Source organism: Onychomys torridus, chromosome 6 (genome assembly GCF_903995425.1).
Source record: "Onychomys torridus chromosome 6, mOncTor1.1, whole genome shotgun sequence".
Lineage (NCBI taxonomy): Eukaryota > Metazoa > Chordata > Mammalia > Rodentia > Cricetidae > Onychomys > Onychomys torridus.
In genome coordinates, this window is record NC_050448.1 from 105,981,995 (window position 1) to 106,005,407 (window position 23,413).

The 23,413-nt window shown below is 40.6% G+C and overlaps 1 protein-coding gene across 6 annotated transcripts in view; it reads left to right on the forward strand.

Moving 5' to 3' along the window:
- The window catches only part of Col25a1 (collagen type XXV alpha 1 chain), a 401,263-nt gene that overhangs the window by 363,926 nt on the left and 13,924 nt on the right, over positions 1 to 23,413 (forward strand). For 3 of the 6 annotated variants that reach the window (XM_036189734.1, XM_036189736.1, XM_036189735.1), the window contains 10 exons: positions 155 to 178; positions 1,051 to 1,095; positions 4,702 to 4,746; positions 7,048 to 7,128; positions 8,193 to 8,255; positions 8,847 to 8,897; positions 10,875 to 10,901; positions 13,504 to 13,584; positions 15,953 to 15,988; positions 17,694 to 17,747. In XM_036189734.1, coding sequence (XP_036045627.1) covers positions 155 to 178; positions 1,051 to 1,095; positions 4,702 to 4,746; positions 7,048 to 7,128; positions 8,193 to 8,255; positions 8,847 to 8,897; positions 10,875 to 10,901; positions 13,504 to 13,584; positions 15,953 to 15,988; positions 17,694 to 17,747 — 507 coding nt within the window. The remainder of the gene's footprint in view (positions 1 to 154; positions 179 to 1,050; positions 1,096 to 4,701; positions 4,747 to 7,047; positions 7,129 to 8,192; positions 8,256 to 8,846; positions 8,898 to 10,874; positions 10,902 to 13,503; positions 13,585 to 15,952; positions 15,989 to 17,693; positions 17,748 to 23,413) is intronic. The other 3 variants (XM_036189738.1, XM_036189739.1, XM_036189737.1) reach the window with 2 other exon arrangements.

Sequence of the window (23,413 nt, forward strand, 5' to 3'; positions counted from 1 at the left end):
AGACAGGCTAGTATGTTTGCTGTAGCTCTCTGTGACTTAAAAAGACATCTGACTTGACAACATATACTTTAGAAGTGGATTTTTTCGGAATTCTATCACTTGGTTTTGACACAGAATAGGTAACTCTTGTCTCTGTTGATCCATTTCCCAACAGAGGATCACCACCTTAACTGTCACGGTAACTCCTTTTGCATGATCTCTGTGGTTTGTGCCTCTGTGGTTTGAATTCAGTATGGATGCATGCAAGTCAAGACTGTACTAATGTAGCAATTGGTTTTTATTGGGTGTTTATGTTATTAACCTTTTAAAACATTTGACCTTGTTAAATTACTATCTGTTATATGGGAAAGTCCAGAAAAAGTTATTACTTTTTTTTAAAAAGACTTTAGCCTCCGGTTAATAAGATAGCTTTATCTTTTGTGGCTTTAGAAATCAAAGCCTTGGCAGAGCATTATGTGGCACACCTTTAAGCCCAAGACTCTCAAGGCAGAGACAGGTGGATCTCTGTAAGTCTGAAGCCAGCCTGGTCTACATAGCAAGTTCCAGGACTACATAGAGAGACCCCATCTTGAGGGAGGGAGGAAGGAAGGAAGAGAGGGGGAATAGAGGGGGGAGGGAGGGGGGAGAGAGAGAGAATGAGAGAGAGAGAGAGAGAAGCAAGAAAAGAACGAGAAAGGAAAGAAGGAAGGAGAGAGAGAAGAAATCAAAGCCTGTGAAGTAGATGGCTAAGAAGGGAAGGGTTACAACAGTCAGGTGATTCATCTCAAGAAGATGTGTGCAGAAGAGGAGGTGGCAACTGTCAACTGTCTTATTGAACCCAAAGCTTTTTCTGTAGCATGGTGACTTGAAGAGTGTACTGAGAGTTCTCTTCAGTACTCAGAGTGGAAGTCTTTATCATTATGTAACTGATGAAATAGTGTCCAATTGAAAAATCAATATCTAGAAATATCTAATTATGATATAAATGTGCGGTGTGCTTGTTAGTTTTAAAGCCTGAAATTTTAACATATCTACTTGGTATGTTTTACATCTTGTCTTCTCTTGCTTCAGGGCCCCCCTGGACCTCCTGGACCTCAAGGACTACAAGGGCCAAAGGTTATCATTCCTTCCTTGTCACCCTTTACCTCCTACAGTGCAGACATGCCATATTGAGAGTGTGTGTCTTTAGAAAACAGTTCTTACAAAGTGCTAGAGAAGCAAGGCCAGAAACAGTGTTCTAGAGGACGAGGAAACAGCATTGGAGTCTCAGCTAAAGGAAGAAAGGAAATGAGGAAAGATGGAAGAGAAATGAAGGGAGACAAATTTAGGAAAGGACACTGAGAAAAGTGCAGAGTATTGAACAAGAGAAGTACAAGCTTCACAGAAATTATAAATGCAAAGAGATGCTCAGCATGGCTTGTGGGAAAAGGTCAATATTCAAACAAATAAGGATTGAAGGGAATTTACTCTTGCCACTAAGAAAGACCCTTTCTTTCAATTCTTTTGTAAGGGGAGAGCAAGGAGAACCTTCCTATAATGCATTCATAAATGACTGACAGGTTCAGGAGCCATTCTCGGGACCTGTTTTACACACCTTCTCTTTATCACACGTTCAGAATTTCTGCTGTGTGCTTTATCGAATGAAGCATACTCCCCACAAACAGCACAATCCAAAATTTCCTTGACTGTACATCAGCTTTGTTGGTGGTGTTAGCTTTACCCCTCCAAACTAAATCTCCATCATTCAACCATGTTTGAGCAATTAACACATGTCCAGGGATTCTGGCTTTTCAGAACTGAGCTGCACGTGTTGAAATATGACTTTCGTCATTGGATTCTTGTAGGAGATTCAAGTGGTCTCAAAATTCATTTTTATGCTTCTTAAGTTGGTTTATTTGCTGTGCCTATCATACATACACACACATTCATGCACACATCAGCTTTTGTACTTTCTCTGGATACTTAAAAATAAATGTCCAGTGTATAGAGATCTATTTCTCTATTAAAAGACTATAAAATAAAATATTACTGAGTTCTTGTCTTTGTGAGATGTATTTAGAGCATATATCCTAATAACCAAAATATTTTTTGTGTAACATAAACATGTTCCACATATTAATGTATGACATGGAACTTAACTAGTTTTCTACATAGTCTTGCCCCTGAAAGCATAGCACCAAATATGCAACAGTCATACACTGTTATTGTCTCTGATGAGTATTATTCCTGGATCCTTCTCCTCTTAACAGTTTGATGATCTGGGCTAGACATAAAAGGAACTTTGGAGATTCTCTCCTCCTTTGTGTAGTGTCAATCCAGATGAGATTTCTTGCTTCACCTCTTCTCATCACTAAATCTCAAGAACCAGAATTTTCTCCAAAGCTAAATATATACTCCATTTCCCACAAAGCTCAAAGGTTTCTGTGATTTCTCCACAGCTCTGAGGCCTAGAAAAGGCATCCATGCTTTGACCTAAAGATAATAAAAATGGTTACCCAGCTTAAAAAAGCTCTCACTAAACTGCCATCTCTTCTTTTATAATCACTTGTTGATTCTATTGCCCAGGAGGTAATTATGAGCCTTCACTTTCTGATATGGTTTTGAATCTGCAAAGATACCAGTAAGAGGTTTCACTATGAACTTAGAATCCAGGGTCTGAGACAGGCACCTAAAGGCATGATCACTAATAGAGTAAATGCTCTGATGTGCATGTAGATGAGGGATAGAGTGTGGTGGCTCAGTGGTTAAGAGCATTGGCTGCTCTTCCAGAGAACCCAGATTCCATTCCCAGCACCCATATGGTGGCTCACAACCATTGATAACTCCAATCTTAGAGGATCTGACACTCTCTTCTGGCCTCTGAGAGCACCAGGCACACACATGGCACAAAGACATACATGCAGGCAAAATACACATAAAAGTAAATCTTTTTTAAAAAGAGTGCGGGGGAGGGGGGGTATGCATAGGACTGCCTCTCTAGGTCTGGAAGTCCAAGATGGGTTTGAGTTGAAACTGAAGAAAGACAGAGGGGTGGTAACCATATGGAAATAAGAACATGTGGCCACAGAGAGGTGTCAAATCCCTCCTCACTCCCTGCCACCTCCCCATCCTGTCCACCATACTGACCTCTTCAGCCCACCCATCCCGGTGACTAATATTGTGTTGTATGACAAGCCTTTATACTTCCCAGGATCCTTCTTGAGAAAGTTGGGATCATTGAGGTGGGTATGTCTGTCACTGTGACACAGCACAGCTTATCCCGAGGCAAGAATAGGACACATTCCCAGCTCTGGACCCACCCCCCACCTCCCCCACCCCCCCCACCCCCACCCCCGCCGCCTCAGACTGACGGTAGTCTATTCAGTTGGTATCTCTCCTTCCAGTGTCAAATAAGAGGGATTTTAATTTTTTACACATCAAAAAACTCTTACAAACCACATTTGAGTGATGGAGGATCTATGAATCTTGTTCTTTCAGCCTCCTGGTCCACATTTGTAAAGGTAACAGTTCAGGAAAGCTATGATGATTGGACTAGAGTGTTGACAGGTATCCAGACTCAGAATGAAGCTGGGGCTCAGCTGGGTGCATCCAACCTCAACAGAAATTGTTTGTGGCAAAATAAACTTTGCTACTGCTGCAAAGAACCGGAAATCCAAAATGAGGAAAGGCCTTTTTTTATTTCATTGGTTTGAAACCACAAGATCCTGCCTTCCTTAAACACTGGGAAAGCTCAGGTTTCATACTGTGGCCTACAGCTCTTAAAGTTTTTTACCAGGAAAGGGAGTTCTAGCGGATGGAGCATTATGGTTTATACTATCGCCAAAAACCCTTCCGAGAAAACACAGCTTCAGGACCGCACCTGGAGAAGCCCCTCCGTGAGGGGCTTGCTCACACCCAGACTGTCTTCACATTTCGCATAGGGTAGAAATTGGGGCTTGTAATAGCATCCATACAGACAGTTCGGTGGAATAAAACCATGCCTTACCTTTCAAAGGATTTTTGTTCAGTTATCATTCAAATCTGAAAGACGACTAAACATGTATTATTTAAATAATCTCTAGCATGCTGTTTGGATTTGTTTTAAATCAAACATCTTCCATTAAAAATAAATCTCTGAATTCTGAGTTTGTCAAACGTTCTAATAAATCATGCTATTAAAAGTCCATTCGTTTCCTTTCTAGAATAGTATAGGAAATGGAATGGGTCTGAAAGTCACCTCATGTGAATTGAGATATCTGATTTATTAGATCCTCCAATGGGGCTTTTCTGGGCAGGGCATACTCACAGCCATTGTGAAAGTTTCACATTGTGCCAGTTAGAATATTGCTATACATTTACCAAACTTTGTCTTTTATTCTCTCTTAGTCTGACTATTATGTTTTGATTGTTACTGAAAATTAGACAGTCTGTACTGATTCCTTCCTTATGGGAAAAGAAAATTAGCAAAGTCATAGAAGCATTGCTGTAGGATATGGTCAGCCATTAAATTGTATATAACCAATGGAAGAAAAATAAAAACAGTGGGTATTTGGTACATATGGATATTATTACACACAATTCTCAAGAAAGATCATCCCTTCACTTAGCTTAGATATATGTACTGGACCAGCATATTCTTGGGTTAAAACGCATTTGCTAAAAGTCAAACTATACTTTTACCAACTAGCATGGTTTCTGTAGCAATCATAAATGCAGGCAAGTTCTTGCTTTTTATTTTGTCAGGGCGAGCAAGGATCTCCAGGAATTCCCGGAGTTGATGGAGAACAGGTAATTTTCAAAGATATATACCATCATTTAAAGCACCATATTGATCACTGCTTTTATGATAGGTTTAAAGCCAAAAGTCATGTCTTTTGATAGATGATGCATCCTCTTTTTTTCATTCCACTTGAAATCTAAAAAATGCAATTGGTTTTAAATTAGATATAAATTTTGTTGTAGAAATGTAAAGCTATATGTTTCTTTAGTTTTGTGCTTGATACTACTAACCTGTCAATCTACCTCAACGCCTTCTGATAGACTGAAATCATTACATTAGTAAGAATAGCTTGGGGTTGGAGTTTGTTTGTTTTTTCCGTGAATATAAGCAATTCAATATCAAAATCAGTGGCCATAGTTTTCATGAATAATAGTATTGCTTATCTACAATCATTTGATAATGTCTCTTTTTTGTGTATAATGATTTCCCCTGATTTTCTAAATCTTTTGAAAACTCAGACAAAAAGTGAAGCATGGTAAGCTTGCACACAGTAACAGTATCTTTCAGAGTGTCCTCAACATAGAAGCTGATAAAATTTCTCTAAAGTTCTGCTGGAAATACTTCAGGTTTTGTGGGTACATATTGTCTCTTTCATGTATCCTTTTCCTTAAACATGTCTTACTTTTTTTTAATTCGACTTAAATAAAAACAGTCCCTAGGCGGGACTTGGCATGTCCTACGAGGTTTGGCAACCCCCACCTTTGAAGAATTTTACTAAGAGAACGCAGACAGCATCAGCAGTCAAACCACAAGGATTCGTTTTAAAATCTTTGAGCTTATATGGACTGCGATTTTTTCTCAAGAAATGGCTCAAGTGATGGAAAGATGACTTGTTGGTGCAAAGCATGTATTGCTCTTGCAGAAGACATGGGTTTGGTTCCCCACATCCACACCAGGAAGCTCACAACCACCTGTCACTCCAATTCCAGGGTGTCAGATGCCCCATCTGGCCTCCACAGGCACCAGCACACATGTGGTGCACATCATCATATTCAGGCCCACACACAAAATAAAAGAAAAAAGAAGGTTGAATATACTTAAGAAGTAGCTTGAATTAATTAATAAGAAGTCAATGGAATTTTTTATTTACTAAGTCAACCATATACTCTTCAGGAAAAAGTATTAGACAAAAAAAATACCTAACTTAGGAGAAGAGTTATTTTTAATAACAGAGTTGGACTTTGCAGTCACATAATGTCACATTAAACAAATATTATAGAAAGATAATTTAGTCAATTTTCCATGTCAATCAGAGATCACATTAATGATAACCTTTCCCCATTGTTAATAATTAAAGATAACAAATTAGACTTGTATAGTGCCATACTGAATGTGCCTAAATATTCAATATACACAGTAGCTGGATTTTTTTTTTCTATAGTCTTTGCAAGGTCCTGTTCTCCTACTCAGACTGTTGAATTGGCCTTGTTGTTTTCCCTGTCACAAGATCCCTGAAACCAACTGACCTTGCTGATTAACCAGCAAGATAAATTTATCTTTGCTGGTACTTTCCCACTCCCCCAGTATGTGACTCTGAACTCAGTATAAAGACAGTTAACAAATTAATATGTGTTCTTGTCCCTAAGATGAACAGGTCTGTGCAGCTTGTGAACCCCTACCATGGTAACCATAACCGTCTGCTCATGTTGCCACAAGTTTACTAGGATGAAAATGCTTAAAAATATTAATTAATTTCAATGTCAGTGTTCCATAGCTCACATTTGTTAGCATTCAAAACCCACACATCTATTTTCTCATTCTGAAAGAATAGTGATCGCATTTGGCTCACCATGTAGCAATGTCATGAGAACCAACAGGAACACTGAACAAGCTGAGTGTTTTAAAGCATTGATTGAACATTGGTGACAGCTAGATCTTATACACACAATAAAGAGGGAGGAATGGCTGCGTGGAAATGGGAACGCTTACTTGGATCTTTGCTATTATAACGCTAAGTCCTGGTTCAAATATTTTCTGTACTGTTAAGAATTACAGTCATTGCATTGTCTTCTGGACTGGTAGGATGCAATTAGTTGCCAAGCCGATTTAGGAAACCAGGAGAAATAATGCCAAACCCTGAGTTCATGTTTTTTGTATTTAAATGGTCTATAGAACTTAATCCTATTACATGGGGAAATATTATTGATCCGATGCAGAAGGCTGTAAAACGAAAATACCTGAAAATAAAACTCATCGTCATCTCCGCTTGCGGCCACCTCTTGGCAGATTTATCTGGAATCCCATTAGCCATAGGATGTTCCTGTCAGGTTGTCACTGTGCTTCTCACATGCCAACTCTATCACTTGTAGGGACTCAAAGGCTCAAAGGGAGATGTGGGGGACCCAGGTATGCCAGGTGAAAAAGGAGGAATCGGCCTTCCTGGACTCCCGGTATGTCCACACTCTATGACATGCTCTTACTAAAATAAGTGACTAGGAAAGAATTATATGCTCAACTGTACTCTCAGCCAGTGGTTTTCAAACTTTTTATTTTTGAAATAACTTGAAGTATTGTTGCTTAGTTTTTCCAAGTGAGACACTAAAGTTTTAAAATATAGCCAAATCAATTAAAAAGTAAGTGTTTGTTTTATTTTTCCTGGATTATTTTCTTTAGAAGATAATAAAGAAAATAGAATTGGCCATTTGAATTTAATATGTATAGTCAAGTAATTATCATAAAGTAAGCCATAATACAGAAATAAATTATCACAAAACTTTAGAACCATTATAGAACAGATTAATCTGTGTGTCTATACATTGGAGTGGTGCTTATTCCCCCTAAGTTACTGTTTCTCAGAAACTTTGGAAGGGAAAATACAGAAATTATAAGAAAAAAGTAAAGGAACTTCCTTCCACCCCCTCCCACACTACACCAGGTACTGGAGATTGAACCTCGGGCCCCATACATGCCAGGCAAACACGTTACCACTGAGCTGTATCTCCAGTCCTTTTGTTTTAACTTTCTATGTTAAAAAGTTGTGTAGGTTGGCTTGAACACACTCTGAAACATAGGCTGGCTTTGAATGTTTGCTCTCTCTGCCTCAGTCTCCCAAGTAGCCAAGATCTCAGGCCCATGCCACCAGGCCTGGATCTTTTACCTGCTTTTAAAGAAGCAACTATAAATAAATGTCAGTGGAACTGAAGTCTCACCTTTGCTATTTAAAGTGAGCACACTGTAAAAACATTAAATAAATAAATAACATTTATACTCCAGTATATTTAATACTGGAAAATCAGGCTCAGCCTAGTTTCTATTTACTTTGTATTTTGCTTTATATAACACCCATAATCCTAGGAGTTTTAGTAAATTTACTGCTTTGGACTAAAAATAGATGGAGATGAAACTTCTTATGTATTATGTGCATAATATAAAAATTCAAGGCAGTCAAAGTTCAGTTGTCTGTTAGACCTTGGAAATAATGTTCCTGCTAAATTTGCTTCCTGGTTATTTGTAGGGTGCCAATGGAGTGAAAGGAGAGAAAGGAGACTCTGGGTTGCCAGGTCCTCAGGGTCCTTCTGTAAGTTCATGGGGCCGACTCTTCACATGGGATTATTATTTGCCTAGATCCACCTGTGCCAGATGGCTAATCGGTAATAGAAATACAGTCACCCACTTGGTGGATCAAACTATACATGATATATGTTGGTCTTGTACCATGAGCAACAGCGTATCTCAGAAGTTTGAGTTGGAAGCAATTGTTCAGAGCTCTGGGAGAAAAATCAATGGATTTCCCATAATGCTTCTAGGGAATGCCAAGTGAAATAAGAACTTGCATTCTCTTTCTCTCCAGAGTCCTATCTGTGCCTAGTGAAATTCCGGAGGGTTTAATCGTGGTTGCAGCATTAGAGAATGTCTCGATAATCAGTTGCTTCCTTTTAATATAGTTTTGATTTACTCTGGGTTTTTGTAGAACAACTGTGGTGTTTGAAGTTATTTGATTCTCATAGAGGAATTTCTAAAGCCAGGGAATCAAGCACAGCACTCCTCACCATGTCCTCTTCCCTCTGTGACTGTTGATGACGTTAGCAGAGCCCTAGAACAAGGCCCCTGCTCTACTGCCTTATCTAAATGAAATAACCACGCCCATGTTTATTTTTTGGACATACAGATCATAGGCCCTCCAGGTCCTCCAGGTCCCCATGGCCCGCCTGGCCCCATGGTAAGTGTCCTTCTCCCTGAAATGTAATCATTTATCTATCATGTGCTACTAGGGAAAAGATGAACACAGGCAGCTTTTGTTTTGTACTGCTCCCTGGGGAATGAACAGAAAAAGTGAGGTGTTCTACCTACTTCACAGTGCTGTCTTTCATTCCCCTAAACACATGCATTAGAAAGATGTAGAGCTGAGGAGAGACAGATCTTACAAACTTTACTCCAACAGGGCATGAACACCAGCAAATCATCTTACCCACTCACTGCTGTAGGCTGTTAGTAGCTAGTTAAGGTACTTATCAAGCCAGTGAAGAGGGTTTCTAAGCAGCTTTGAAGCTTGAGACCCTTCCCTGAACTATCTGAGAGCCTGTGTAAAACAGTGTGGTAAAGACTGAAGCTGGTTCCCACAGATGATGGAGTGTTGGATCTTTCTCCTTCCGCGTCAATGGCTCTTCTGGTGACTCATTGAGCCAGGCCATGTTTGCTGCCGTTATCTCCCAGTGAGCAATGGAAACAGCATTCCTGACCCCATAGAACTGCCAGTGGGAAAGGCAGCCCTGAAGCAAGCATAGTTCTCTAAATGCTGGAGTACTGACAGTTGTGCTTAGGCTCGGATGTGGACGGCAGAGTGCTGTAAGTGTCTTTGACACAGCAAGGAACAAGGCAGGAAGGATATAGGGTTACACTCGTCTCTCAGGTGGCTTCATAAACCGGAAGACATCAATTACAGAGATGAAGGCACGTGTGGCCACCCTCTGTTCCAACTGCACTCTAGAGAGAGCATCGTGGGAACGATCCCAGCCACAGGGTAGCCTGGTCACCCAGGTCTCGCTTATTGCCTCCTTTCTTTGGTAAACAACTTCCATTAACCTTGTTCTCCTAACACCAAATAGTCCATTAACAATTAATCAAATGGCATGTTTTTGGCTTTTTATACTCCTTTCACTTTAAGTTAGAAGGTTAAGTTAGAAAATGCTACATCTGTTCAAATGATAAAGTTAATTAGCTTAAAGGAATTTGAAACCATTATTAACATGAGATAAGAATACTCAATAATGAGAGCCATTTCCTGAAAATGTTTATTCTCAACTTATCAAGAAGGAAAACATTACTCTAATGTAGACATACGTAACAAATATCTCAGCGAACATGGTCAGCTATTTTTCCCTCCGTTTTATTTCACTGATGGATATTTAAATATGCATCTCCCTGAATAGCTTATTAGAATCTCTTTAAAAGTTCAAAGCAATCCAGAATAACCTTCAGTTAATTTAAATTGATAATTAGTTTCTATATTTGTATTTTCCGCCAAACAACTTTCTTTTTATCCTGATTCATACATTCATTATGACCTCCTTTCTTTGATAAACAACTATTAGAAAAGCCTTAAAGGATTCATTTCTGCAACAGTAAATGCAATCCAAACCATAAGGCTTAGGCCTCTTTGGTCTTAAACTAGATATGGCTTTCCCGACTCCCAAGCTTGGACGCCATCTTCCTGCCCCTTCCACACCTCGGTTTTGAAGAGTAAAGGACAAAGATCTCCTCTTCTTGGTACTCAAACTGAAGAGATTTTTTACCCTGAATTTCTGGCTTTTACGTTCTACCTCTATTCCATAAAAATTCATGAATGATCTCAGATATTCCACTAGGTTATAAAATGGAAATTTGAGAAGTACCTGTAATGTAAATACAAAATGGGGGCTCTCTTTTTGCCTAACGTTTCTTCCATGAAAACCCCAGCAGCTTTCTCTTCTCGTAGGACTTAGCAGACAGAATTGCTCTTAATGAATTTCCTATTACAGAGCAACCCAAGAGCTGGAAGGAACATTTGGTAGGTAATAAACAACATCCCACTGACCTGCCTCTGGCTAGAGCTCAGACGAGAAGATTCTTGCCTTACATCTCATTTTATACTTGATATGATACTCATTTCTACAGGAAGCAGTGAGTTTTTAATTAAAGCTGTGCTTTCCATTTTCAGGGACCCCATGGACTTCCTGGACCAAAGGTACCAGCAAATCCCTGGATTATTTGATTTCTATTTCCTTGATGGTCACAGGCAAGCATGACGGAAGCATGTCTGTCCTGTCTTATTTACTTGTCAAGTAATGTTGATAGTCTTTAAGCCTTTAAGCACCCAGATGTTTAACTCTCACAGTACAACACGACTCACGATGAGCTTAAGTACTAACACCTGGAAATAAATCATTCCGCATTTTGCTTTTACCCTTGTCACGATATGTTTGTTTTTTTTTAATATGTGGCATATTAAAATCTGCCATGTAAGGGTCGTCTGATGAAATTCTCAGACTAAGCCAGGAGCTTTCCCTTTTTATGGTGGCAATAGCTCTCTATTTGCTATCAACTGAAGGTCTTGCTTGCCACATGCTGCTGCTGCATCCACTTGCTTTGGGTTCCTGGCATCTCAGTGTCTTACGTCCCATGGGTCATAATCTATACTAGGATGGGGTACATCATCCGGGATGTCACAGAAGTTACATCCATGTAAAAAGGAGCATTGGGGAGCAGGTCCTCCTTGACGGAACTAATAGAGCTTACACTGGAAAGATGGTCTCTGCCTGTTCTTTCCTTCTACAGAGACCCCGAGAGCATCTTGAAATGCATGTAGTATCAGCAGGAGGCTTCTGAGCAGCCACCCTCTCCTGAGGGTTGGCAAGGCCCCCTTTGGCTCTCCCTGGCTTGACACAAGAATCCTCGGCTTTCCTTCCCAGGGGCAGGCTACAGGCAACACAAGAAGGGGAAGAGCTGTTACCTCACTCTTCTTGCAATGCCTTGCCTTCAGGTTAAGCCAGTGGGTAGTGGATCAGTTACTCTAATGACTGAGAGAAAGGCTTCCAAGACTGTTTCAATTCTGTGGTGATCGAGACACACCATAACAATCCAGTTAGATGAGGCCCAAGATCCTTTTGATACAGAAAATGACATTAAGTCCTTTTTTCCACAATAGTTGTTATTTCCATCTTTGCTATCAACAAATTATAAAACTGAAAAGACCTCAAATGACCTATGTTGGTTCCTTGACTTTGCAACTGATAAGCTACACAGACTCAGAGCATTTCACTTATTATATAAAGTGAATATAAATTACAGGAATAGATGATGACTGGGTTGGTAAGAGAAGTTGGTGCAGATATGAAATTTGGTCTTTTGCCACTTGATCTGACTGCTTTTCAATTGAAATCTGAAACACCTAGTCTTATCAATATGTGGTTCCCCACCAAAGAATTTCAGGGCCCACTAAGTCAGCCCTGCCTGTTCATCATCTTAAAACCACACACTAGAAATGAGCTCCCATGCAAAGCCATGAATCTCAAGTTTAGAACAGTGACCACTGAATCTTGGCCCCAGTGCATTGTTAACTATGGCACTGTGACCTCAGTATTAGACCTGGTCAATTACAACATATTTGGGCTTTCAACTGTGGCTACACTACAGACTCATATTTTCAAGATCTACAAATTCTACTATGCTATGACAGTGTGTGGGCCCTCTGAAAGTTCAAATATATAGCATGATCTCATGGGTGCATCCATATCAGGGCTTCCCATAATTTTCTCATGAGATTTCTCATTTAGGCAGCTATTAATTATACCCATTCCTATGCTCGCTATGTTATAAGACTCTAGACTCCGCTCTTAATGAGCAGCACACTGGTTTTCACCATCAGGCAGATCGGATAGTACTTCAAAGGTTAAAAGTCCCTTCAGCCAATGTGAGCATGCCCTCCATACAGTGATGTCACCTTCCTTTCACAAGTCTTTCCATGTCTTCTTGACAAATCAATGTCCATACTCAAAAATGGAAAAGTGTATGTGTCCAAACTCTCTGTCTCTAACATGCTATGACTGCCGGGCAATCGGCATGCTATATCCCTGGATTTTTCCTGAACTGAGTCAGGAGGATTTGCCACTTATCAGGGCTCTTGTAATGTCATCCCGTGTTAAACTGTACTTCCTTTGTTCTAACATGGCGCAGACAGTCAGGGAAACCATGTTCAAGTTCTCTGATCTGCATAGTCTCTTCTGGGACTGTCAATTTGTGGTTAACTCTATTGATTAATCCATGCAGGAACCCGACTTGGCAATGTCAGGGAATGAGGACTTGCAGAATGGCATTACTTCAAACATTAGTGTCTACGTTTTCAGTTCATTCTCCTGGGCAAAATGCTTAAAGGCTTAAAATGTCTGTCTATAACACTGCCCTGCATATTCCAGTTTTCAATCCCAGCAGAGTGGGGTTTCCTACTGATCCCTTCAGTATCTGCCACTCTGATTATCTCTGATTTGCTTAGTCAAAACAATGTAACACTAAGTTCCTTGAGGTAGAACTCCAGGATCCATGATGTCAGCTGTACATCTTGTGATACTCAACATGTTTTTTCCTTGCGTTCAGTGCTTTCTAGAATATTATTTGCTATCTCTAGCTTATTAAGCTTTAAATTAGGTTATTAACTGATACACAACCAATCTAGCCTCACTCTGCTGTTACCTAAAACTGGAATCTGCAAGTGTTTCAGAGACTGGGTCTCTTCTCTCACAGTTGAAACACCCATGATAGCAACCAAAATTGGCATTTGCTTTTGCATTTAGGGTGAACCAGGGTTAAATGGTGTTAAAGGATTGAAGGGTGAACCAGGCCAAAAGGGTGACAGAGGACCCCTTGGTCTTCCAGTAAGTAAAGAAAACTTTCCATTTCGGGGCAAATCTCAGATTTTTCTTTCTACCCTAAGTAACCATGCCGGTTTGCTCGGTGGCTATCTTACAGTTGAGAGTCCTGTCATTAGAACACACACTATGTCAGAGCAGAGCACAGTCCAGTTTTGTTTTCCCTGGTGTCTTGATCTCGTGTCTCAGGGTGACCCCATAATAAGCAGTGCCACAAATGTCCCGTCACACGTCAATTACATACATGCCAACCTTGCTCGTGTGGGGCTGACAGGCAAGTTCTGCCACTGTCTCTTCTGAAAAGTGATGCTTATTGTCTCATGGTCTCTCCCAGACACTTGCATGGTCTAATACAGGGGGAGCCCCTTACTCCATTGTTTTGATCTCTGAGTCTGTAAAATCTGTAGCGCTCTGTTGGTGGCACGTATGTAATTGGCCATTGTTGAGGTCAGTGCTGTGGCTCCTTACATTAGTCGACCGCATTGTGTTCTGTATGTTTTGTGTTGTCCGTTTTGGAGATTCCCTGTTATGAGGTTCATGGGAGAATAGTAGATAGAATGGGAGACATATTCTGCAGTTGTAAAGATTTTCATTCATAAGGAAAAGGGGGTTTCACCTATTCATATACTTTATGCCAATATTCTTCCCACAACAACTTGAAAGGGTTTTAAAATTATTATTGAGTGTAATGGTTTAATTTGGGGCTTTTAATGTGTTGTTTATTCAGTAAATGAAGATAAGGGTCAGTAAATAATATTGTAGGTTACGTTTGTAAAATATGACATAAAACCAGTAACAGAAAATAGTTCTATAGTAGAGGTGCGAGGTAAAACACATTGGCAGTCCCCTATCTCATTTTCCCATGGGTATTGTGCTTTCAGTATTAACATCCACCCAAAAGCCCCCAGCTTCTAAGTCAGACACCGCGGCTGTTCGTATACATTTACTTACTGAGTAAATCATGGGAGCTTTATGTTATAGTTCAAGTTAAATTGTGCCAATTGGATCAATGGATCATAGACACAAAACATTTGTAAGCCCTTAGTTCCACACCCCAGTTAGATAAAGAATCTTATGTTCAATATAAATATCATTTTAACATTTATCTTCAAATGTTATAATAGTGACTAAAAAGAAAAAAAGTTTAAAAAAGAAGACTTAAGAAGCTTTGCATTTCCTAAATGTTTAGTCTAGTTTCTCTAAACTTCCCCCTACTGTCAAATTTAGGGGTACTGGGGATTTTTACAGCCCATTTAGCCAAAAGTTATTTACTAAACAAGCAACAGCAATATCTACTGTTTATCATTGTTGCTACCTAAAGCTCTATTTTGTACTTACAACATTGATCACGACAAGATCATACTGAAAGAATTTTTAAATTAAACAAAAACTAAAAGTATCCCAAATGTATATGTGTTGGCATTGCTGGCAGCTGGAATCGATTTTTTTCTTTCATTTTTTATTATTAACTACACCTGAAGCTTGAAGCCAAGAAAGAGTTCTCCAGCCTGGCCAGGAGAATCGAAAGTGCTAACGCAATGTCTTCTTAAATATTCCTTGACGTAGTCTGTGTCTTTAAAGTAACAAGTATCGGGGTTTGCTATGTAAGAACCTAATCGAGAAGGGTAATAGTTATTCTTGCTACAAACACAGAAACTGCCATTTTATCATTCCTCCATGGGGGGCCCTCAATCCAAAATAAGGAAAAGCATCCATTAATCTGAGATGAGTAGGTTTTAAATCATTTCTCATGTGAACATCAGTGTAAAGATTATTTGAGCTGAACTGGGGGACAGACGGGGACTTCTTTTAACTTGAGCCCATATTTTTTTCTTGTTCCTAGAAGTCCCTCTAGTGGTGACTTATGTGAATTTTAGGTCCAACACACAAATAACACCCATATAAAATCAAGCACAGCCTTTTTGTTCATAAAAGCATTTTATCAAGTGTAGCCAGAGCTCTGGAGCCCTTTCTTAGTAGATTTCCATTACTTTCTCTTCAAAATCTAAAAGAAATACATCATGAATAATAGTCTTTAGATAATGAATTTCATGTGGACATAGAGCTAGGAACACCTTTACTGTGTATTGTCAGCACGTACTCTGTAGCCCACTGTGTAAAGCCTCCTCCACCAGTCTTCTAGATAAGAATTTCCTGGTAGAAATGTCACTAAAATGCCATCATCTGTGGGGCATGTATTGTCATGTGATTTTTTTAAACTAACTATTTGTAGCAATGTGATATTCATCCCAGAATTCTGTGACTGTGTATTATGTTGCTTGAAGTGTTGCATTTCCTCACCAGTGCCTCATACTAATCTCTGTTCCTGTCATTTGTGTTACACCCACCAATCCCGACCAACCCAATCACACAGGGAGCATCTGGCTTAGACGGGAAGCCAGGATCCCGGGTGAGTCAGCCCTGCGTCCTGCTCCGATGTGTGTGCACTTCATGGATGCGAATTGTGTGCTCCGGGGAAGAACCCTTCGTTCCTTGTGGTCTTCCCAGATGATGAAGAAGGGGTCACTTAGGGCAAGAATCCGAGGGGGAAGTGGATGAGGATGGTGGAAAGGGAGAAAGAGGGACAGAGAATGGGTCGCAACTCGAAAGTACGTCCCAAGCTGCCAGGACATCTTCAGAAGTTCAAATCTGGATAATTTACTGAATGAGAAGAGGCCAGGTCCAGCTACCTTTAGTGTCTCAGCCACCTAAAACAGTTCATAAAACCTTCCCTGCATTCCCATAGGAAGGGCCCTGAAATGGTGAAAATGAAGGATTTATTTTAACTTGCTTTTCCTTTACATTTTTGTCCATCCTAAAAATGCAATTTCTTCCTTAAAATTAACTTCCAAGTCTCTATTCATGAAGCGAAGCATGTGTCTCCATCATTTTTATCACTTTTTTTCAGCAGCTCAACTTTTAAATTTTAGCCATAGTCACTCAGTATTCAGAAGTACTGTGGAGGTGAGCTTTGAGTTGCAGCGATAAGACACTAAGAATTCACCAACAGGAGAATGAATTCAAAACTCTGAGTTCTTCCCTATCCAGAGAGTCTAACAGTATCCACCACCCTGCCAGGACAATGAGGGGAATATGCTAGACAAGTTGAAATAATCCTTGTATGTGCAAATACCATTTTGCACTTTTCACCACTCTAGGTTTAGTCTTCCTGATAATAGAGCAAATATATTTGAAATAATTCTTACTATATTTTTAAGAATCAAAATTTCCAGTTCCAAAAACCTTCAGGCAGTTATTATTTTCTGCCGGACCCCAGAGTTCTTACATCCTTTCAGATATTATCTTTTTCTGCCACAGAAACCAATTCTGTCCATTGAGTCATTTTATCTGCCTGATGTGCAAACTATGGGCAAAGCCTAGGAGGACAATCCCTCCACCTCATGAGCCCCTGCTGTCCCAGTAGAGCTGCAGAGTGTTGTTTTGAGAGTTAAACGCTTCTCAATCATCTTTTCCACGTAAATTGCTAAAAACAAAGTTTTGGGGCATTGGCCATGGGTGTCAGTACTGTGGAGAAAAGACTCAGGGAACAGATGGTAGAAAGGAAGGATGGTTATATTTTCCTGGTTAAGATTATGGATGCATGGGGCTGGAGAGATGGCTCAACAGTTAAGAGCACTGGCTTCTCTTGCAGAGGACCCAGATTCAGTTCCCAGAACCCACGTGGTGGCTCACCAGTGTCTCTAACTCCACTTCCTGGGATCTGGTGCCCTCTTCTGGCCTCCATGGAAACTGCACACACATGATGTCTATACATACATGCAAGCACTTACACATACACATAAAATAAAAATAAATCTGGGAAAAGAACAATGAGAGCAAAATGAAGACACTTCATCAGATAAGAATAAATAACTGTGAAATATGGCTTTTGTGTATACTGTTTGTTGAAGCATGCAGTTAGATACTTCCTCCCTGTTGCATGGATTTCTCAAAAATAACTGGCATGAAAACCCATCAAGAATAAAGTGCTTTAAAATCAGATAAGTTATCCTAAGACATCATTCTCCCAGACAAGTCAGAATAAATTGTAGCTTCTCTTCTTGCCGTCCTTGTCTCTCACTCGTCTCATGTTGTTTTATTTTTATCTTTTTTAGGGTGCAGATGGTCCTATGGGACCCCATGGCCCTGCAGGTCCCAAAGGAGAAAGAGTAAGTCTTTCTTTGTGTTGTCACATTTAAGCTGAGCCCTGAAGGAAACAAAACATGGCTTCAAGACTATCTCAAACTGTTCAATGTCCAGGAAAGATGGGGGGCTATCTAGCATTAAATGAAAATGTTACCCATTCGGAGTTCTATTCAGAGTCCTGAGACTAAGAGAAGAAAACCACACAGTATGACATGGGGTCAGTCTGCCTTCATGAAAACAATATATACATTTACATAGCTGAAATAAATAGCTCCCATTATTCCTTCTTAACCCATAAGGACGATATTTTCATTGGGCCCTCATCCAGAAAGTTGAAGTCAATGGGGCTAAAATTTCCAGAACTACATATTCTGGTTGATAATCTTAATGCAAAGCTACTGTATTCATTCCGAGTAAATTACGATGTTTTTCCAAAGGAAATTACAAAACCTACGTTTTCTTCTTCATACAGTTATTCATACTCTCATTTTTCTTTTGTGAGTTAAAGAATGACCTGTTTTCTTTTCCTGTAGCCATAAGGAAATGATTTCAGTGAGTTATAAAGCGAGGCTCTTTCACTAACCTCACTGTTCTAGTCTGTGCTTCCATGTCCTTGGGAGGGAAAGAAAAAGAGAGACACTTGGGGGAAGATGAATATCTGACACACAAAAAATGTGCAGCAGCCTCAGCAGCTGCTCGTGTGTCTGGAACCTCTTCCCTTCTATTTTTCACCCACTTTTTCTTTTCTTCACCTTGGAAAACTGCAAACGTGTATGTGTGGTGTGGTGTGGTGTGTGTGTGTGTGTGTGTGTGCGTGTGTGTGTAGAATTGTGTCATCAATTTCCCTACCATGCACTGTACAAGATGAGGAAAGTATGCTGAACGTGAACATTTCATGACGTTGGCATGGTTCACCTGTAAGTTTGTGGGCTTTTTAAAATGAGAGTTTTTATCAGTCTGGGCTAATTTAATTTTTAAGGAAAGGACCAGGTAATAATGTCTTTGACATGCCTTCTAATTCCCTAGTCCTGTGTTCTATAAAGTAAGTTCATGCATGCAATAAATGCTTATCAGATGCAACTGTATACAATGCAATCCTTTGGGGTGAAAGAAACACTCCTCCTACTTAAAGAAAACACCCTTTGCTGGTTGCTCTGCTACATTGAATTGATTCATCATCATCACAGAGACTTTAATTAATGATCATAAATATATACACACTATATAAATAATGCTGTAGAGGAAGCATCTGGGTTTTTCTATTATTGAAAATAGATTCTTTTCTCACATAATATGTCCTGATTATGGTGTCTGCTCCCTGTTCTCCACCCAGTTCCTCCCCACATCCTCTCCCATCCTGTCTCCCATTAGAAGATAACAGGCTTCTAAGAGATAACATTAAAATATAACAAAACGAAATATAAGGTAGAGCAAAAACAATCAAGGTTGGACAAGGAAAACCAACAGAAGGAAAAGAGCCCAAGAGAAGACACAAGAATCAGGGACCCACTCATTTGCACACTCGGGGGTCCCATAAAAAAGAGTAAACTGGGGCTGGAGAGATGGCTCAGTGGTTAAGAGCACTGGCTGCTCTTCCAGAGGTCCCGAGTTCAATTCCCAGCAACCACAAAGTGGCTCACAACCATCTGTAATGAGATCTGGTGCCCTCTTCTGGTGTGCAGACATACACACAAACAGAACCCTGTATACATAATAAATAAATAAATCTTTAAAAAAAAAAAAAAAGACTAAACTGGAAGCCATAATATATATGCAGAAGACCTTGTTCAGGCCTGTGCATGTTGCCACAGTCTCTGTGAGTTCATATGAGCTTCGCACATGTTGATCTACAGAGCCTTGTTTTCTTGGTGTCCTCCATCCCCTCTGGCTCTTTCTCTCTTTCTGCCTCCTCTTCCATGGGGTTCCCAGAGCTCTGAGGAGGAGGGGTTTGATTGAGACATCCCCTTTAGGGCTGAATAAGAAAGCATCTACTTTCATTAACGTAGAAGAGTTTATATTGCAAAGAAGAAATCTACGTAAAAAATAGCCAGAGAATAAAGCCAAAGTCAATACAACTACATGGACTAGACCCCAGCGAAGACAGAAAGAGATGAGTCCCTAAGAATATATTATCTGAATCCACCAACAACTTCCGATAATTAGCTTCATTAAAAATACTTCAAAGCTAAGAGCGTCCTGCTGCTGATGAAGATTCATTTTCCAGCATTGGATGAAGAAACTCAGTCCATCCTAAAATTGGAGCAGCAAAGCTCGGGCGGTCATTGGCAAAGTGCCCTGGGGCTCAAGAGGGTTTGCTGTTTGGTAAATCAGCTGTTACTTCCGATAGCTCAACAGTGTCTCAAGGGTATCAGGTCTCAGTGCTGGTGCAGAATTAACCAGAAGAGCCAATGAAGTCTCTAAGAATTTTTGAATGCATAGTTGAAGCCAGGTGCAAGTGGTGTGAAGTGCCACACTTGTGTCTCCTCAAACTGGATCGTGTGTCAGTATGCCGCGAGTGCCCTCGCTCAAAGTGCCAGACCAGAGTGTGACTCTCACAGCTAATGGAGGTGCCATCTGGAGGCCCCTGCAGATGTTTCTGCTTTCAAAGCAGAAAGGGTGGGCAAAGGCAGGCCTTCTAGAACGAGTCCTGGGTACTGAAATGCACATGAAAGAGCATGCATGGAATTCGGCCAGCCTAAAGAAATGGGGCCCTTCCTATGCAAGCCTTCTTGGTGGGTGACTGACACATTCGTGTGCAGCCCCCTACCCCCATGCTCCCTGCCTTCCACTGAGTTCTTCATCTGGGTAAAGGACAGGGCTTTGAAGCTGTCCCGAGAGCCCTCTTTTGACTTGTTACATCAAGCAAAACACTTGCTCCTTCAAGCCACTTTGACGTTAGGCCTCTCCTCCATAGCTGAAAGTGTGCTAGTGCTTTTGTTTTGAATACTGAATTCTTCCTCCTGCCTTAGAACTCTGTAATGTTTTAAGTTTGAGAGGATCAAAGGTTCTTTTGGAACTCCTTAATCCAGGGGGAAAAAACTATACATTCAAATCCCTGGGTTCATATTTCATTTCTGAGGGTACCCAAGACACAGCCGCTGGGGTTGGTGCTTTGGTGCTAAGGCAAAGATCCAAATGCCATGTGGCTTGAACAAGACAGGAATGTTTCTTTCATATAACCAAAAGCCCAAGGAGGAATCCAGGCTTTGCTCCTACCCAGGCAGAATCCTAGCTGTCAGTCCAGGGGTCACTCAGGGAGACGTGAACCAAGTACAAGGCCAGAGTGTGAATCTCACAGCTGATGGAGCTCATCTTAGTTGGGAACCACCTTCCAAGGAACTTGTAGCTGAGTGTTCCCAAGGCATCCTGAGCAGCACTGGCTGATGGATCCACTTCTCATGGTGTTCCGCTGTGAGGGGCAGGCTAGTCTAGACAAGTGTTGGAGTAACCGCTTACTCTGTTTAGATAAGCCACAGTGTGTTCTTTTTAAAAAACAAAGCAAGCCAAGGTTCTCAGTGGCGGTGGGGGAGGAGAAGTAGGAAGTATCATGGCGATATTTACACTAGACCTGGTCTGTTTTCTAGGTATCTTGCTTCTGTGAACCTGCCTCTAAACCCCACTCACAACATACCAGTAACACGTGTGCATGCGCAAACACGCATACACCCAAGCACACACCATTTTAAAACTCATAAATAACACTGCCAAGCCTATTGGAAGAAATCCATTTTAAATTAGCATACTTGAAAGCTCTTTCCACTAAAAATATGACCTCTGCTTGTGTAGCAGCTAGCACTGGAGACATCAATTATTTAACGCTGTATAATGTCATATGTCACCATCGCATTTAGTCTTCAGGACCGTTTCGTAGACTATTTACCACTATTTTATCCATGACTGATAGAACCCCTGCAAAGAAGGGTTGAGAAAGTTCCTAGAGTTCTGGAGGCCTTACCGCCAGAAAGAGACAGAAGTATAATTCGAATTTAAATCTAATTTATCCACAGCCTGGCCGTTGCCCTGAGTACCATTGATTTTTTTATTATTAGCAAATATTAAGTGATAAGAAAAGCTCAGAGTCTTAAAGATATCCATCTCTGGCAATCTCACCGTATTCTATGTGTCTCTTCGCTGACAGTGTTGAGTGGCTTCACCAACCGTCTGAATTTAAGAGAAAAATGTTAGTAATGCCTGATACTTGTGCATGTGGAAATCTTGAGAACAGAGAAGCAAACACCTATCCCATGCATGCCTCTGCTGGTAGATTTCCTGGCTTTCCACCCACATACACACATATGGACTGAACTGTAAGCCCCTCTGATGACACAATAAAAGAATGAAGATAGAACTTTCTACAGAGGTGCTCATGGGAACATCGCCATTACCCCTGACACTTTCATGCTACACGATAACACAGACCTTAATCTGGAGGAAGCAGCCCCAAAACACTCTTAAAATGAAAAAAAAAAATATATATATATATTGGTTTTTCGAGACAGGGTTTCTCTGTGTAGCTTTGCGCCTTTCCTGGAACTCATTTTGGAGACCAGGCTGGCCTCGAACTCACAGAGATCTGCCTGCCTCTGCCTCCCAAGTGCTTGGATTAAAGGTGTGCGCCACCACTGCCCAGAAAAATATATCTTTATTAGGTTATTTCTATTCATGGACCACCTCCGATAATCCTGATTCTTCACAAGCATTCTGGATTATCATTTATGCTAACCCTATTAAATGGACAGTTAGAATAGAAAAGACAATATGTGTCCACCCACCAAGCACTTGCTGAAGGCATAAAGGTTTCTAAATCTTCTTTCTCAAAAAGAAAACAAGATGTGTATAACAATGTACGGCCCAGTGTGATTAATTTGTTCAACTGATATTTACTAATACGCTGAGCACTATTCTAAAACATGGGTGATGGAAATAAAGCCAGGGGTCCTGGGCCCCCAGTGTGCCCATTCTAGTGAGAGCCACAGACAGACAATAATAGAAACTCTGTGTGTCTCACAGAGTGCAGGGACCAGAAGTGAGGGACAACTGTGGAAATGGGGAGATTGTCAAGGAAGGGCTCCCTGAAGAGACTTGATTTTTAAGAAATCTTACATTTAGAAGGAGGAGGAAGAGATGATGATGATGATGATGATGATGATGATGATGGCGGTGGCAGTGGCGATACAGGCCAAATATCCCTAATCCAAAAATTCAAATTGTGAATCCCTCTAAAATCCAAAAAACCTCTGGGCACTAACATAACACCAGAGATGGGAACTCTACCCTGGCCTCATGTGACACATTGCAGTAGAAACAAACACAATAAAAACATTGGATAAAGTTAACTTGTAGGGGATGTGCACAGGATTCATGTCTGAAACAAATGGATTTTGTGGTTTATGTTATGCCCCACCCCAAATATCACATCCAAATTCAGCTCTGCTCCCAAGCATTTCTGGAAATAGATAGGAACCTCCACTTCAAAACAAACAGTAATGCTCTACACAAGTGCCAGAGGAGCGCAAGCAGAGCATTCTACACATAGGAACCCTTCAGCACGTCTGGGTGGCTAAAGGTGGTGGCTTCTTCCTGTCTGTCAGTGGCCATCTAGTAAGATTTGTTGTGGTGGATGACTGTCACTACAAATTTAAAGGAGCATGAATCATTGGCATTCTGATAGAACACTTAAATGGCAGCT